General features: G+C 43.6%; 1 protein-coding gene across 2 annotated transcripts in view; it reads right to left on the reverse strand.

Annotated features, from left to right (window-relative positions):
• The window catches only part of tax1bp1a (Tax1 (human T-cell leukemia virus type I) binding protein 1a), a 33,244-nt gene extending 19,000 nt beyond the window's left edge, over positions 1-14,244 (reverse strand). For both annotated transcript variants that reach the window (XM_056298142.1, XM_056298141.1), the window contains exons 1-8: positions 14,120-14,244; positions 13,369-13,588; positions 9,766-9,868; positions 8,045-8,235; positions 7,530-7,685; positions 4,025-4,173; positions 368-458; positions 22-207 (exon numbers count right to left, since the gene is read on the reverse strand). In XM_056298142.1, coding sequence (XP_056154117.1) covers positions 22-207; positions 368-458; positions 4,025-4,173; positions 7,530-7,685; positions 8,045-8,235; positions 9,766-9,868; positions 13,369-13,560 — 1,068 coding nt within the window. In that variant the 5' untranslated portion in view covers positions 13,561-13,588; positions 14,120-14,244. The remainder of the gene's footprint in view (positions 1-21; positions 208-367; positions 459-4,024; positions 4,174-7,529; positions 7,686-8,044; positions 8,236-9,765; positions 9,869-13,368; positions 13,589-14,119) is intronic.
• Between the last annotated feature and the right edge of the window lie 674 nt (positions 14,245-14,918).

Consider the following 14,918-nt stretch of genomic DNA (forward strand, 5'->3'; position numbering starts at 1 on the left):
TCCCTGTATCATCCCTTTCACCTTGTCAGCCTGGTGTGCCAGCAGCTCCTTCTCCAGGCTATCTCTTTGGGCCACGCAAGCCCTGAGCCGATCCAGTTCTTCCTGGAACTGGGCGATGGTCACCTCCCGGTTCAGCTCCACTGCCTTCAACATCTGCAGCTCCGCACTTAGCTTGGTGTTCTCCAGCTCTGTGCTACGCAGGTGGGCCTTTGTGTGTGGCACATAGACAGATAGACAAAAACACACACATACATACTCATACCAATAGGCACAGCTGAGAAAGGAGGAAAACAAGGTGAAACACACATAGGCATGCATGCACAGGCTTTGGGATTTCATCTAACACCTGCACCATGTTCGGTTTTACCTTGTAGAGGTCTCTCTCATCCTTCTCATTCTTCAGCTGACTCTCCAAACTGTCTCTCTCTGCTGTCAACTTATTGAGACGGTCGCGCAAACTGGGAAACATAAGACCACAATCAGGTAAATTATGTTTTTGGGGTCTAGACTTTACCCCAGCCAGCTAAGGTATCATAGTACAAGGTTCCTTAAAATTACAATGGTAAGTTAATGATTTAAATGTCATTAAACATCCTTTTTGATACTTTCTATCCTTGGTGCATTTAAAATAGTTATTTAATGAATATCCAAATAATGAAGGCCTTTGTAATTACTGGTTGTAATGGTTACTGTCTGGTAGGACTTTTCTTGGAAAAATTACATGACGCATAAAGTTTTGTTTTCAGTGTTGCAGTTAAAGGCAGAAGAAGTAGGCAGGTTATGATGAATTTGACAAAACATGAAGTTGCTGTGGTACATAGATATGGAAGAGATAGCTCACAAAAGGCATTTACCAATAAAATCAAAAACAAAGCTGCAAAAAATGATATTTTGATAATTTATTGGTATGTCAGTTATCACTTTTGTGGCATGCAATCTAGCAAGCAAGTTAGCCACGGGGGGGGGGGGGTCATGATTTTCAGCATTATTTCAACATGCTATAACACTCCATTAGCAGCCACAATATTGAGCAGTCTTCTTTTTTTTATTTTTCCCCCGTTTTCCCCCCAATTGTACCTGGCCAATCACCTCACTCTTCCGAGCTGTCCCGGCCACTGCTCCACCCCCTCTGCCGATCTGGGGAGGGCTGCAGACTACCACATGCCTCCTCCGATACATGTGGAGTTGCCAGCCGCTTCTTTTCACCTGACAGTGAGGAGCTTCGCCAGGGGAACATAGCAAATCAGAGGATCACGCTCTTCCCCCAGTTCCCCCTCCCCCCTGAACAGGCGCCCCAACTGACCAGAGAAGGCACTAGCGCAGCGATCAGGAAACATACCCACATCCGGCTTCCCACCCGCAGACACGACCAACTGTGTCTGTAGGGATGCCCGGCCAAGCCGAAGGTAACACGGGAAATCGAACCGGCAATCCCCGTGTTGGTAGGCAACGAAATAGACCGCTATGCTACCTGGACGCCCCTTGAGCAGTCTTCTGTGTGTCTCTGAAACACTGCCAAAACTGTGTCCGCTGGTGATGTCACCATTTACCAATGAACTGCTGCAGTGTATAAGAAAATGCAAATATTGACACTATATACAGCTTTATAAGAGTGTGAATAACAACGCTACAGCTGTATAATGTGCCGTTATTCAAATTTGCTATACAATGCAATCTCTCAGTGAACTCGGGAGAGAGTTTTTACAGTTGTGGATTTACAGACAGTTTCCCACATATTTTCGTTGGTGTTTCAGACACACACGTAAGACTGCTCAGTATTATAACTGCTAATGAAGTGTCAGCCCCACAATTTATAGACAGTGTGTTGAAGATCATTATTTTTCCCTTTATGCACTGCTCAGCTTAAGAAATGACATGTGCACAGGCAGAGCCATCACAGGGAGGATGTGAGGCCCTGTGCTAACTTAATGTGCGAGGCCCTGCTCATTGACATGCATGCGCATGAATCACTGTCACACGCACATAACTATTCTAGTTATATACTGCATGCAGCTATTCTAGTTCTACCGCATGCATAATCTCGGTGCAATACATTTTTAACACGTAGAATAATACAGCATCATCATGCACATAGTCTCAGCTATGACTTTTTATAGTCTTTCAAAGGAAGAAAATCAACTGTAAAACTTTTGGCTTTTTATTTATTTATTTAAAAAAAAATTGATTTCTCCAGTACCGATACCAAAACCGCTAATGTCTAAGCTTATCAATACAACGGTCTTTAATAATTTAGCACCGGTGCCCGTTTAATACTGGGTTTCAGTACCCATCCCCACAGAAGACAATTTCTCACTTGAGAAACATACATCATGTCATGAAACTAAAACGTATTCAGTTTGGTTTTAACAGAGCTCCTTGAACATCAAACAGACTCACTTGATTTTTTTCTGACTTGGATTTTGAACTAACTTTGCCCTGCCAAGCCCTGGCTCAGGTGAACATTACACTCCCATGTACACAGTTTTTTGAATATCTTTACCAGTGGGTACTTTGTAGTCTGGTTTAGTACACCTGACACAACAGTTACAATTACCATAGATTTCAGTATATATATATATATATATATATATATATATATATATATATATATATATATATATATATACACTAGAAGAACCCCGCTACAATGTAGCGGTTTGGTTATCCACCCGTCTAAATCTCCCTCCTCTTCATCCTGCCAGCTAACCGCCTTCCCCCTGCCCCTAAACCCCCCCCCCACTCCAACTCCCTCCCCCAAATGCTCAGAATCATCTGACATGCCGAGAAAAGTGGTTTTTAGCCATTTTTAGAAAAATGCATATTTTGCATATTTATGCATAATTATGCATAATTTTAATTTTCTTGGATTTTTCCCTTACTCTCTGAGACAATACCTACCACCTCCAAAAAGAATTAGGATCATAAGTGCTTTAGTTTTCGGTCCCACTATCTACACTAACTAACACACACACACACTAACACCACACACACACACACACACACACACACACACACACACATTACGAAAATATATGAGTAGATATATATATATATTTTCTTTTTTCCCATCCATTATCAGAACCACTTATCCTGCTCTCAAGGTCACGGGGGCGCTGGTCCCTATCCCAGCAGTCACTGGGCGGCAGGCGGGGAGACACCCTGGACAGGCTGCATGACCATCACACAGGGTCAACACACACACACACAATCATACCTAGGGACAATTTAGTACGGCCAATTCACCTGACCTACATGTCTTTGGACTGTGGGAGGACACCGGAGCCCCCAGAGGAAACCCACGCAGACATGGGGAGAACGTGCAAACTCCACACAGAGCACGATCTGGGACACCCCTAAGGTTGGACTACCCCGGGGCTCAAACCCAGGACCTTCTTGCTGTGAGGCGACTGTGCTAACCACTACGCTACCGTGCCGCATATGTATATATATATATATATATATATATATATATATATATATATATATATATATATATATATATGAGAGAGAGAGAGACAGAGAGAGAGCGAGCAAGAGAGCGAGAGAAAGAGAGAGGATTGCAGCTTTAATCCTTTTCTCTTCTGAAGCCAACCAAACCCAAACACATACAAATGGATCCGTTTTCTTATTGTGCTAACTGGATGCACTTAAGGCCCGCGTGGCATCCCCAGACTCTATTTCAGAGTTATTAATATAAGTGAACAGTGGAGAGCATCCCCATAGGTCCTGTATAGTAATGTTTAACAGGCCTTGCTACTGGTATGAGAATATGAGAGAGAGAGAGAGAGAGAGAGAGAGAGAGAGAGAGAGAGAGAGAGAGAGAGAGAGAGAGAGAGAGAGAGAGAGAGAGAGAGTGAGTGAGAGAGAGGGAGAGAGAGTCTATGTGTGTGTGTGTACTTAGTTATTGGCGTGATGAAGACGCTGAGGCACCAGCAGTGTAAAATAGCTTATTGAAACAATTACGACCTTCGGAATATTGGGTGATTGATGCTACTTGTGTTGCTTTTTAGTGTGTTCCACTCACCAATCCAGCTCCGTTTCTTTCTGCAGGCCCCTCTGGGTGACTCCCAGCAGGTCCTCCTCCAGCTGACGGACCCGGTCTGTGGCCTCTTTCAGCCTCCTCCTCACCTCCTCTCGCTCCTCTGACAGGCCCTGTGATGAGCGCAGCAGCTCCTAAGAACACACAAAGATGTTGTGATTTGACTGACACGTACTAAAAGCTAATCCCAGCAGCTAAGCCGAAGAGCTGCATTTAACAGTCAAAGAGTTTTGTGTGAATAGAATCAAGATCTCATTCAGTACCTGTGACCAGTCATGCCCAGCATGACTGCCACGGCACCATAACTAAATCAGGTGATAATCACATATAATGATAAATAACATATAGGCAGCCAATGAGGGATATAGCCATTCATCCATCCATCCATCCATCCATCCATTATCCAAGCTGCTTATCCTAATTAGGGTCGCGGGATGCTGGAGCCTATCCCAGCAGTCATTGGGCGGCAGGTGGGGAGACACCCTGGACCGGCCACCAGTCCATCACAGGGTGGACACATTCACACCTAGGGACAATTTAGTATGGCCAATTCACCTGACCTACATGTATTTGGACTGTGGGAGGAAACCGGCGCACCCAGAGGAAACCCACGCAGACATGCGGAGAACACGCAAACCCCACACAGAGGACATGACCTGGGATGACCCCTCCAAGGTTGGACAACCCCGGGGTTCAAACCTAGGACCCTCCCGCTGCGAGGCGACCGTGCCAACCACTGCACCACATGCCGCCTGAACTCAGACTTACCATCATTAAATTTAAGAAAAAGATTTAATGTCAGAGAGGCAAGTTGTGAGATTTGCTGGGGCACTAGCAAATCTCACAACTTGCCATTCATAGATAAATAAAAGATTATTTTAAAATCAGATCATAAACTGTCAGAAAGCCCATATACTAGAACTTAACCACAGATTGCAGTAGCCTAAACTGAACAAGTGGCCACCCACAGAGCACAGCTCAGGCTTCGCTGATTTATGGAGTCATGAGACAACAACGGCTGCCTAAGTGAATTCCTTCAAGCGATTCCTGGTATTGTACAAATGATTACATAAGGCCTATCTTCATGCAGTTTGCCTTGTGAGTGATATACCTTTTTACAACTTGCTGCTAATCAGCAGTAGAAGACATTAAATCACTCACAGCTAACATTGGCTGCGACAAAAAAGTACACAGATACACACCTACCCCTCCAGTGGAAGTATTACCCCCCACACCCCACACACACACACACACAAACAAGTAAAGAAAGAGACTCAAGAACAGATTTAAAATGACTAATAGCACTCTTGTCATACCAAAACAGATATAATAGACTTAATAGTATGTCACACACACATACACACATATACGTATGTATAAAAACACAAACACAAGGAGCAAGGTCTCCCTCTGGGCTTGGCTCTTCGTAGATGACTGTATGATTTTTACGGCTGGTGTTTGAGAAGCACTTTAGCAGTGCATAAAGACCTTATAAAAAGCAGAGTCATAAAATTAGCAGCCGCAAAATATGTACTTATGTTTTCATGTTAAACTTGAAAATATTTTCATCAGCGTGGTTTGACCTAACACACCTACATACACCCTACAAAGATTATGCTTACAAGCACACACACACTCTCTGACACAGGCATGTATGTGCACTTGCGCACGCACACACACACACACACACACACACACACACACACACACACACACACACTCTGGCACGCACACATGCACACAAACAAACACGCGTTACCCATACTCACACAAGTCATATATCTGCGGACGGATACGCCTGTTGAATGAAAAGCAGGTCTTTAATAACAGTGTGTTTGAGAGTTACAATGTAATTTATGATGATTTTGTCCTTCATAAAAAGTGGAGAGGTCTAACTCAAAGCAGCCTGCTCTCTCCTGGGCTCTAGACTACCACCAAAGAGCAGCACTAGGGGGCGATAAGAGACTGGATTCGTGATCATGAAACACTTGGCAGACTTCACTGTTCAACCCCCCCCCCCCCCATCGACTTTCACTGAGCTGACTTTTTTTAGACATGTATAATGTACTGCTTATCAAATGAGAAGCTCATTAAATACCCAAATCTGAAGTCTGACTCATTCTCATGACTGGTGCTTATGTGTCAGATAGGAGAGAAGATAGGAGAAGATACAGAGAAGTAAAAACGGAAGAAAAAAGGAAGCCAGTACAGAGAGGGAGAGAGGGGGGGGGGGAGGGAGAGAGAGAGAGAGTGTGAGAAAGCAGTGGCCATTCAATCGCGTGACTGAGTGGTGTTTGTCCCTGAAGCTAGGCAGGGCTCTTTTTTTCAGTCAGGCGGTTTTGTGGACTACCCTCCTCTCATTCCACACGCAGTCTAAAAGGGTTTGCAAGCGGGTGGCATAATGAGTGTGTTTGTGTTTGTGTGTGTGTGTGTGTCTGTGCACATGTGTGAATGCATGTTAGAGGGGCCTTGTGGTGTGGAACCTGAATGGCAGCATGAGTGTGAGAATGAGACGGAGGAAGAGTGTGCTTGTATATATGCCTGTGTGTGTGTGTGTGTGTGTGTGTGTGTGTGTGTGGGCTTGACGTCATGTTTGTTCACTCTGTGGTTGCGATGGCATCGTCCCTGACGCCAGATGCCCAAGAAATTGCGTCCTAATTCCGTTTTGGCCCACTGAGTCAGGTCGTTAAAAAGGAGAAGACTGGCAAACATATACATGCACGCGCATGTGCATGCGTGCACACACTCACACACACACACACACACTCACACACACACACACACACACACACACACACACACACACACACACACACACACACACACGTAGGGCTCTTTGTATGTCTCTCTCAAATACAAACATAGATTATTCATGAATTCGGCCCTTTGATGTTTTCAGACCTGTGATCACTGATGAGGAACCGGCTCCACACAGAGTGGCAAGCAGAGACTTCCGTTTGGACAGGCTACACACACACACACACACGCACACACACACACACACACGTGCACGCGTGCACACACACAACACACACACACACTGCCCCCCCTTAAATCTCAAACTCACCCATGCACTTTGCATGTTGGCCGCCGTCATTGGTAAGTCTTTATCAAATCATCTAGATAACAGTTCATGCATGGAATCTGCTCGCTTCCCAACCTTAAATGCTAAATGGACTGCATTTATATAGCGCTTTTCCAGTCTATCGACCACTCAAAGCACTTTACAGTGTATGCCTCACATTCACCCATTCACACACACATTCACACACTGATGGTGGAGGCTGCCATGCAAGGCACCAACCTGCTCATCAGGAGCAGTTAGGGGTTCAGTCTCTTGCTCAAGGACACCTTGACACGCTCTCTGGAAGAGCCGGGGATCAAACTAGCAACCTTCCGATTACTAGACAACCCCGCTCTATCTCCTGAGCCATGCCGCCCTACCTTACTCCCCCCTGATTCTACCCCCACCCCTCTCTTTTTCTCCAACCTGGTTGTGGGTCCTCAGCAGACAGCAGGTCTCTCTCTCCTGCTCCCTCTCCCTGGCCAGTCTTTTCTGCTCCTCTTGCAGCAGCTGCTTTTCCTCCTGCAGGAGGCGCATGGCCTTCAACAGCTCCCTGCGCTCTTGCTGTGCCTCCTCCACGCGCTGGTGAGGACGAGGCAGAAGAAGAGCTTTGAATAAAATGGTGAATTAAATCTGCTCTGTGTGGCTTTTAGTAATTACGGTCCACACAAGGTAAAAGCATACTCATCCAAAAAACCTTGACCTGGCTGTTATTGACTGGCTGTATAATACCAATAGGGTGTTTTATTGGGGCTCATAGGGAAGATCAGCCACACAGAACTGTGTCCCTTGGCTGTTAGGGACTTCAGCAGCGTGGACATTTGCCTAGATACGGCTTTGAACCAAGATGTGGAGCATCTGTCTAGCCATTAGGCAACCCAGCTGTCCTGGGGTACACAGGAGAATCAATGCAACTTCCTTTTTATGTGATCCCCACCCACCTCCAGAAGGCCAGTCTTGGTGGTGACAACTAGGATGTCGGAGTTGCTGTCATCCTCAGTAACAGTCAGCAGCTCTTCGGTCGGTGTGGCTGACCTGAACAGGAAAGGTGTGCTGGCTCCTCTGATGTCACCAGTGTGCGTGACATAACAGAACTGGTAGAACTCTCCGTCAGATTTAGGAACATAATAGCCTACAGGGAAATAAAATAAAAAGATGTTTTATTTATTATATCTCACTTTTTATTAACAAGGTGGTCCCAGTCTATCTCTTTTTTTTTCTCCCTTTTTCTCTCCAATCGTATCTGGAATTACCCTACTCTTCCGAGCCATCCCAGTTGCTGCTCCACCCCCTCTGCCGATCCCGGAGGGTTGCAGACTACCACATGCCTCCTCTGATACATGTGGAGTCGCCAGCCGCTCCTTTTCACCTGACAGTGAGACGTTTCACCAGGGGGATGTAGCACGTGAGAGGATCACACTATTCCCTCCAGTTCCCCCTCCCCCCGAACAGGCGCCCCGACCGACCAGAGGAGGCGCTAGTGCAGCGACCAGGACACACATCAACATCCGGCTCCCCACCCGCAAACACGGCCAATTGTGTCTGTAGGGATGCCCAACCAAGCCGGACGCAACACGGGGATTTGAACCGGGATCCACCGTGTTGGTAGGTGACAGAATAGACCACTACGTTACCCGGACGCCCCAAGAATCTCTTTTTAAGGGAGACCAGATAGAGGGCAGTGTAGAAACAATCATACAAGCTGCAGAGAGACAACATACAAGAATGTGCAAAAGAAAATTACATCCCAAATCACATAAAAGTAAATAATCAAGTAATAAAAATCACATAAAAGTAAATAATCAAGTAATAAAAAAAAATTCTACTACACAAAAAAAACCCAATAAAACCATTAGTCCCACAGCAAATTAAATATTGTCTAAACAAACCATGAACTACAGCTTTTCGTTGTCACCACAAGATATTTCACAGTTGGCTTAAACTAATGAGAAAGAGCAGCTTTCTTTCTTAAATCATTAGTGAACTCCATGTAAAAAGAACAGAATACATGACTGAGTGCTTTTACTTAATTCAGCAATAACCGTATTGTTAAGTCATAAGTAGAAATCCCTGTGGGATCTCAAAATGTTGTGCTTCTCAAAGGCATGTAGCGCTCACTGTGTGCATAAGGAGACATAATGAACTCTGCCCAGGGAGATATTTAGTGACAACGGTAGCATGTGAATTTATTGGCAAGCACATATTTCAACCAGTAACACATTATTTATGTGTGCTATCATCCCTTGCCTTCAAGAAGCCCTAAGCTCCACTCAGAGTCCTTGCTGGAACACATTAAACATGCATTACGTATGGTTCTGTGGGATGAAGAAGAAAGTACAGTATATTCAGCAGTCAACCGGTTTTACTAACACACCACAGAGTGCTCTCATATTTTAACTATGTAATATCTGACCGTTTCAGACCCAGTAAAACCAGTTTGCAGGCCCTCAATGTGTTTGTGCAGGAGTGTGTGTGTGTGTGTGTGTGTGTATGTGTGGTTTGAGAGGTGTTCAGGTCCCAGGCCGTGGCTGCGGTTATGTTCCTTTAATAAAATAAAAGCACTGGTTTTTATATGCACTGTTAACCAGAGGAGTTACCTTGGAATACCCTCAGTCTGTGCAAAGTAGTTTACATAATGTGTGTGTAGGTGTATGCACTGTACCTTGGAAAACCACGGTCCTGTGTACAGTGCTCCCTGGCTCATAGTTATCAGGCATGGGTGACCAGAGAAAAGTGTAATAATCCCTCGCCGTGCTCCAGCCCACCTGAGTACACATCACAAACAACACACTTTAACAACAAAATGTGGGACACAAATAGGCAGAGCAGAGCGCAAAACCTAATGTAGAAAAATCTACATAACACTGCACAGACTTCTTCTTGTGTTTCGGGAAGAGACAGCTATGCACTTAGTTAGGTTTACATGAGGTTATTTTATTGGGTTTTGAAGGAGGCTTGGATGATGGACATTTTCTACAACCTAAGCATTTCAGGAACACATTGCAGAATTACAATGTTGAAGAAAAGAATGGAAACATTTAAGACCCCAAGAGCCTTCCTTCCTTTACCCACCCCCCTCTCTTCCACACACCTCCTCCTCTTCCTTCTTTCCCCTTCCCTTCAGTTCCTCCCCTTTTGGGCTTGGAAAGTGGGGCAGCAGAGGTGTGAAACTGGGGTGTGTGTGTGTGTGTGTGTGTGTGTATTTATGTGCATGTACAAACTCAAAGGGCAGTATAGCTCAGCCCATGTGGAAGAGGAGGGGGAGAAAAAAAACAGGGAAAAGGTGAAAATTTTACACAGAATGGCGAGGGAGATGTAATTACATGAATTTCATATGTTGCTAAGTGATAGATGATGAAAGCAAGTTGTGAACATCATAACTTTGGTCCTGCATCGTAAAGCTGTCACGCACAATCACACACTCTCTCTATCTGGCCTGCTCTCTCTCTCTCTCTCTCTCTCATACAAACACACACACAAACACACACACACACACACCGTTCAACTCACATATGCAGTGCATGCGTGTGACATAACATAACTGCAATTGAGCCATGGATATTTCAAACACCTGTGAGACTACACAACCTTCCTTCATTTTAGAAAACAGGAAAAAAAAGGTGGCACTCCTGGAAGTATCTCATATCATGTTAAATGTGGAAATACTGCCAAAAAAAACAAAACACCATTTATTTTGCATTTCAAGCAGCTGGAGCACAATCAACTTACACTACCATAATAATATATAGTACAGGACAATAGCTTTGAAGCAGGACTAAAGGATTATCATAAATATACCAAAATATTTATAGAAGTCATCATTCCTTTACAAGATTCGCATTAACATCTATTATGCAATCAAATGTGTTAATATTAAAATAAAAACATGAAGGAAAGACAAGAGACAATATCTGACTGAGCATTGCATGTAAACACTAATAGCTTTAACTAAGAAGACGGTAAATCAAGTGGGCTATTCAAAACAATTGTCAACATTTTCAGTGTGATAATACTGTTGTGCTACACTGTAATTGCAGTACTCAGCTTATCAACCCATTATGCTTAATGTAATGCCACACCAAACCAATGGTAACTGTCAGCAGTGAAACCTTGGCCAAGAACATTCTTTCCATGTAAAAGATGTGTCGTACCTCCGCATGAGGTTAGGGTGTGATAAATCAAACTCTATCCAGGTTTAGTATGTGCTCTCATATGCGTGTGTGTGTGTGTGTGTGTGTGTGTGTGTGTGTGTTTGTGTGTGTGTGCGTGCGTGCATGTGTATGTGTGTGCATGTGTGTTTGTGTGTTTCGAGGGTACAGACATAAATAATTTGCTAATTGCAGAGTGAAGTTGACTGACATTTCGTTAGGTATGGTGCCACGTTCCAACACGTGAGTGATGTTATAAAATAATCACAGGCAAAGCAGCCATCAATCACTCTGCTAAGCTGTGGGGAACGGTACGATGACACAATAATTATACGCTTACACAACGGGTTTCTCCCTGCCGACCCAACAAACATGCCACAACCAATAACCTCCAAGGGGCTTTTGGGATAGTTGTATGTGTGTTACAACAACAGATTCAAACCTAAAGACTTTCATTGCACTGTGCAGACAAGCTACCAAACATTTTCTGTTCAATTTGGCATATGTATTTGTGTGAAATTTAGCTTAAATGCTTTGAAATGCAAAGGACATGTTTGGTTAAAGTATACACTCTTAGTGTTTACAGTACATACACTGTCATTGTTTGCAGTAAGAGTGAGCATCTGCACTGACTCAAAATCATGAAACCCAGATCTTTCTAAACTGCGCGACAAATTGGTTCAGCCACTAGGAGGTGTCTGTGTACAACTTAATGCTACAGGATCTGTGATGTCTGAGTCATCAATGAAGCAAATCTGCTTTGCTCTATCCCTTATCTGTCTAAAAACAGGAATGTAACAGGTTTGCAGGATACATTTTTTAGCCATCTTTGAAAATCTGTTTAATTCCTGGGAGGAACAAAAAAGAATGTAAAGCCATCAAAGAAAAACATATTTTTGGTCCACTGTCCACGCTGAGGATGACAATTAAACACATCAACCACTTTTCCTATTCTCAGTAAAGATGGTATTCAAAACTAAGCTCCTTGAGACTTGGCAAGGTGGCTGGAAAAGCAGAGCTATTTGCCGGCAGAAATGATCTACCAGTACTTGGCTGGCCACTGAAGTTTGTTTCCCACCCTGATTACAAATGGAACTTATCCTTCATACAGGCACTCTTAGTTCATTAATGGCCTATCAGTACAGACAGCACGTGCATAAAGATCAAATGATTAACACTGGTTAATGGTTTTCTTGTAATTAAAAAAAAATCATATAACTTCACTTCCAACTCAGCTCTTTAATTGCCAAGAGCCTCCGGCAGATGAAATGCTTACATTTCTCTCTGAACATGCAAAAACACAGACACATATGTCAGAAGGATTAAAGGCACAGGGTCTGCTTCTTCCTTGACATGAAGAGCTAACCATCAAACAGGTTTCACTAGCGTGGAGTACAACAATTACATTTTCCAATTGACTATTTTCCAAATAAACCAAGCATCTTTACTTAATTTTAACTGGGCTGGTGGATTTGAAGTCAGCTCTTCAACGACGATAAAATGTTTGTCTTTTGACTTTACGAGTCTCCTTATTCATGTTTCCTGTTAATTACGTGTGACATTTGATTGCCTTGATAAAAGAGTAGGGGGGGTAGTATGAGAGAGCGTGAGAGGAGGAGATGGATGCAAAGAGAGAGGAATCAGCAAGTGAAGTAGCCAGGGGATGGAAGAGGTCTTAATAAGAACAAGAGTAGCTAATAAAGAGTACCAAATGTTTGCCCCCTGAGCCAGGCCTTCTGGAAGCAGCCCACCCTAATACAGTCTTCCTCTTTGTGCATGCACAGCAACCACACCAAAGCTTGTGCTGAGGTTCCAGACAAGGGGTGAAGAGCTAAACTGTTAAGCTGATATATGGTTCACACGTGTTAATGAGCCAACTGCCGTCCTGACACATATTAAGAAAATCCTGACACACACTTGTATGTCCTGAGGCTGAGGTGCTGAGGCTATTTTCAAACTCGGAAAATGTGTATGTTCTATTGCTGAAAGAAGCAGGTTAGGGGCTACTCTGTTGTGATTTAGCAGAGCAAAGCTTGAGGATATCACTAAAGTGATATCACTGCGCGAAATGTAGTGTGGATGTTTAGGGGTTCAAACTTCCTAATTTATGTGTTTACCTTGAAGATGCCCACCCAATCTTTGGGGTGGGGAGTGATGTACGGGGTTAGCGTGTAACGACACTCCAGTGGTGCTTGGGGAAGGAAACTCTTTCCCACATTCTGGAAGATGACATGGGCAAAGTTAGATGTTTCCATGATGCTAACACTGCTGCCGGGAGATGAGTCCACCACCTGGAACGAGGACATCATATCCTGTAGGTCACTTCATTTGCCTGACCTGTAAAGAAAAATACAAACAAAACAATAGATAATATATATTTCCAAGGATGAGTAGGATTTTTTGTGACTTTATATCTTTTCATCACATAAAACAACCAAGCATTATTTAAAAAAAAAGAAGTGCTAACCCTATCTTCATTCTAACACACTGTCTTCTTGACCTACTTTCATACAGCGAGTCTGTTAGCCAGCTATTTTTGTAGGATAATTCAGCTAGCCTGCTAATATTACATCGAGTGTAGCAGCACAGTGTAGCCACAAAGACAACTCACGGGGAATAACAAATTTCATTGAACGCAATTCAAAAACAAATTTATAATAGTTATATACATTGAATAATACTACAACATCCAATTCAGGTGATTCCAGATTACGATAATCTGATTTATGGTTAGCATGTTAGCAAACATTAGCGTTTGAGCAGGCCCTGTGTAGTATCGTCTCAAGCTAACGCCTACCCGGCAAACTGGTTACGTGTATAACTACACGACAATTACAGGCACTTATAGTATTCAAATCAAAAAGTGACCTTTTGATGTGAATTCCAGCAGTACGATCATGTAATATCTTACTCCCCGGGGGAAAAAAATAACAGGCAGGTCGATGTTTTTGCCACTGTCCCCCGTTGTTGTCAAAGCATTTAGATGATGCGTCTCTTCCTGAAAAAGCAGGGGATGCTGTCACTTCCGGGATGCTCAGTTGGTAGCTGATAGGCGCCCAGTATCACACCCCAAGGGTGCTGAGGATACTAACGATGAGAAATGTAGACGATTGAGAATCTCACGTCTTGAGTTTACTCCCGAGGTTGCGCAGGTGAAATGATCCCTTCACATATCTTTCAATTTTAGGACTGTAGAAAGAGCGTGCAATTTTTAGTTGTTTACAAATAAACATGGGCTCAAAGTTAGTCAGTCTCGACAGGAACCAAACAGAACGTCACAGCATTAATTGGACCGCACTGACATTATCCACATGGAAAAATATACCGTAGCACAATCGATGATGTTTACATCTCGGTTATGAGGTTCTTGTTTTTCTTGTTTGTTGTGTTGATTAAAAATATTTTCGCTGCATTTCTATGTTTGCGTTTTACTACATAAAATAGGAAATATATAATTTATTTTCTTAGTTGTATGTCGCCTCATCACAGCGCAGCAATCGTGCCGCTGGAGCAACTATATTGCCAGTGGTTCCAAGGGCTTTTAAGAGGGGATGCACAGGATGTCCCGCCCTTCTAAATTTCCATTGGTTGTTGAAGTCTACGGAGAGCTGTGAGTGGTGCAAACAGCAGTAATTCATAACCCTCAGTTTGCTTCCCAGCTTGACAG

Source organism: Lampris incognitus, chromosome 18 (genome assembly GCF_029633865.1).
Source record: "Lampris incognitus isolate fLamInc1 chromosome 18, fLamInc1.hap2, whole genome shotgun sequence".
In the NCBI taxonomy this organism is placed as follows: domain Eukaryota; kingdom Metazoa; phylum Chordata; class Actinopteri; order Lampriformes; family Lampridae; genus Lampris; species Lampris incognitus.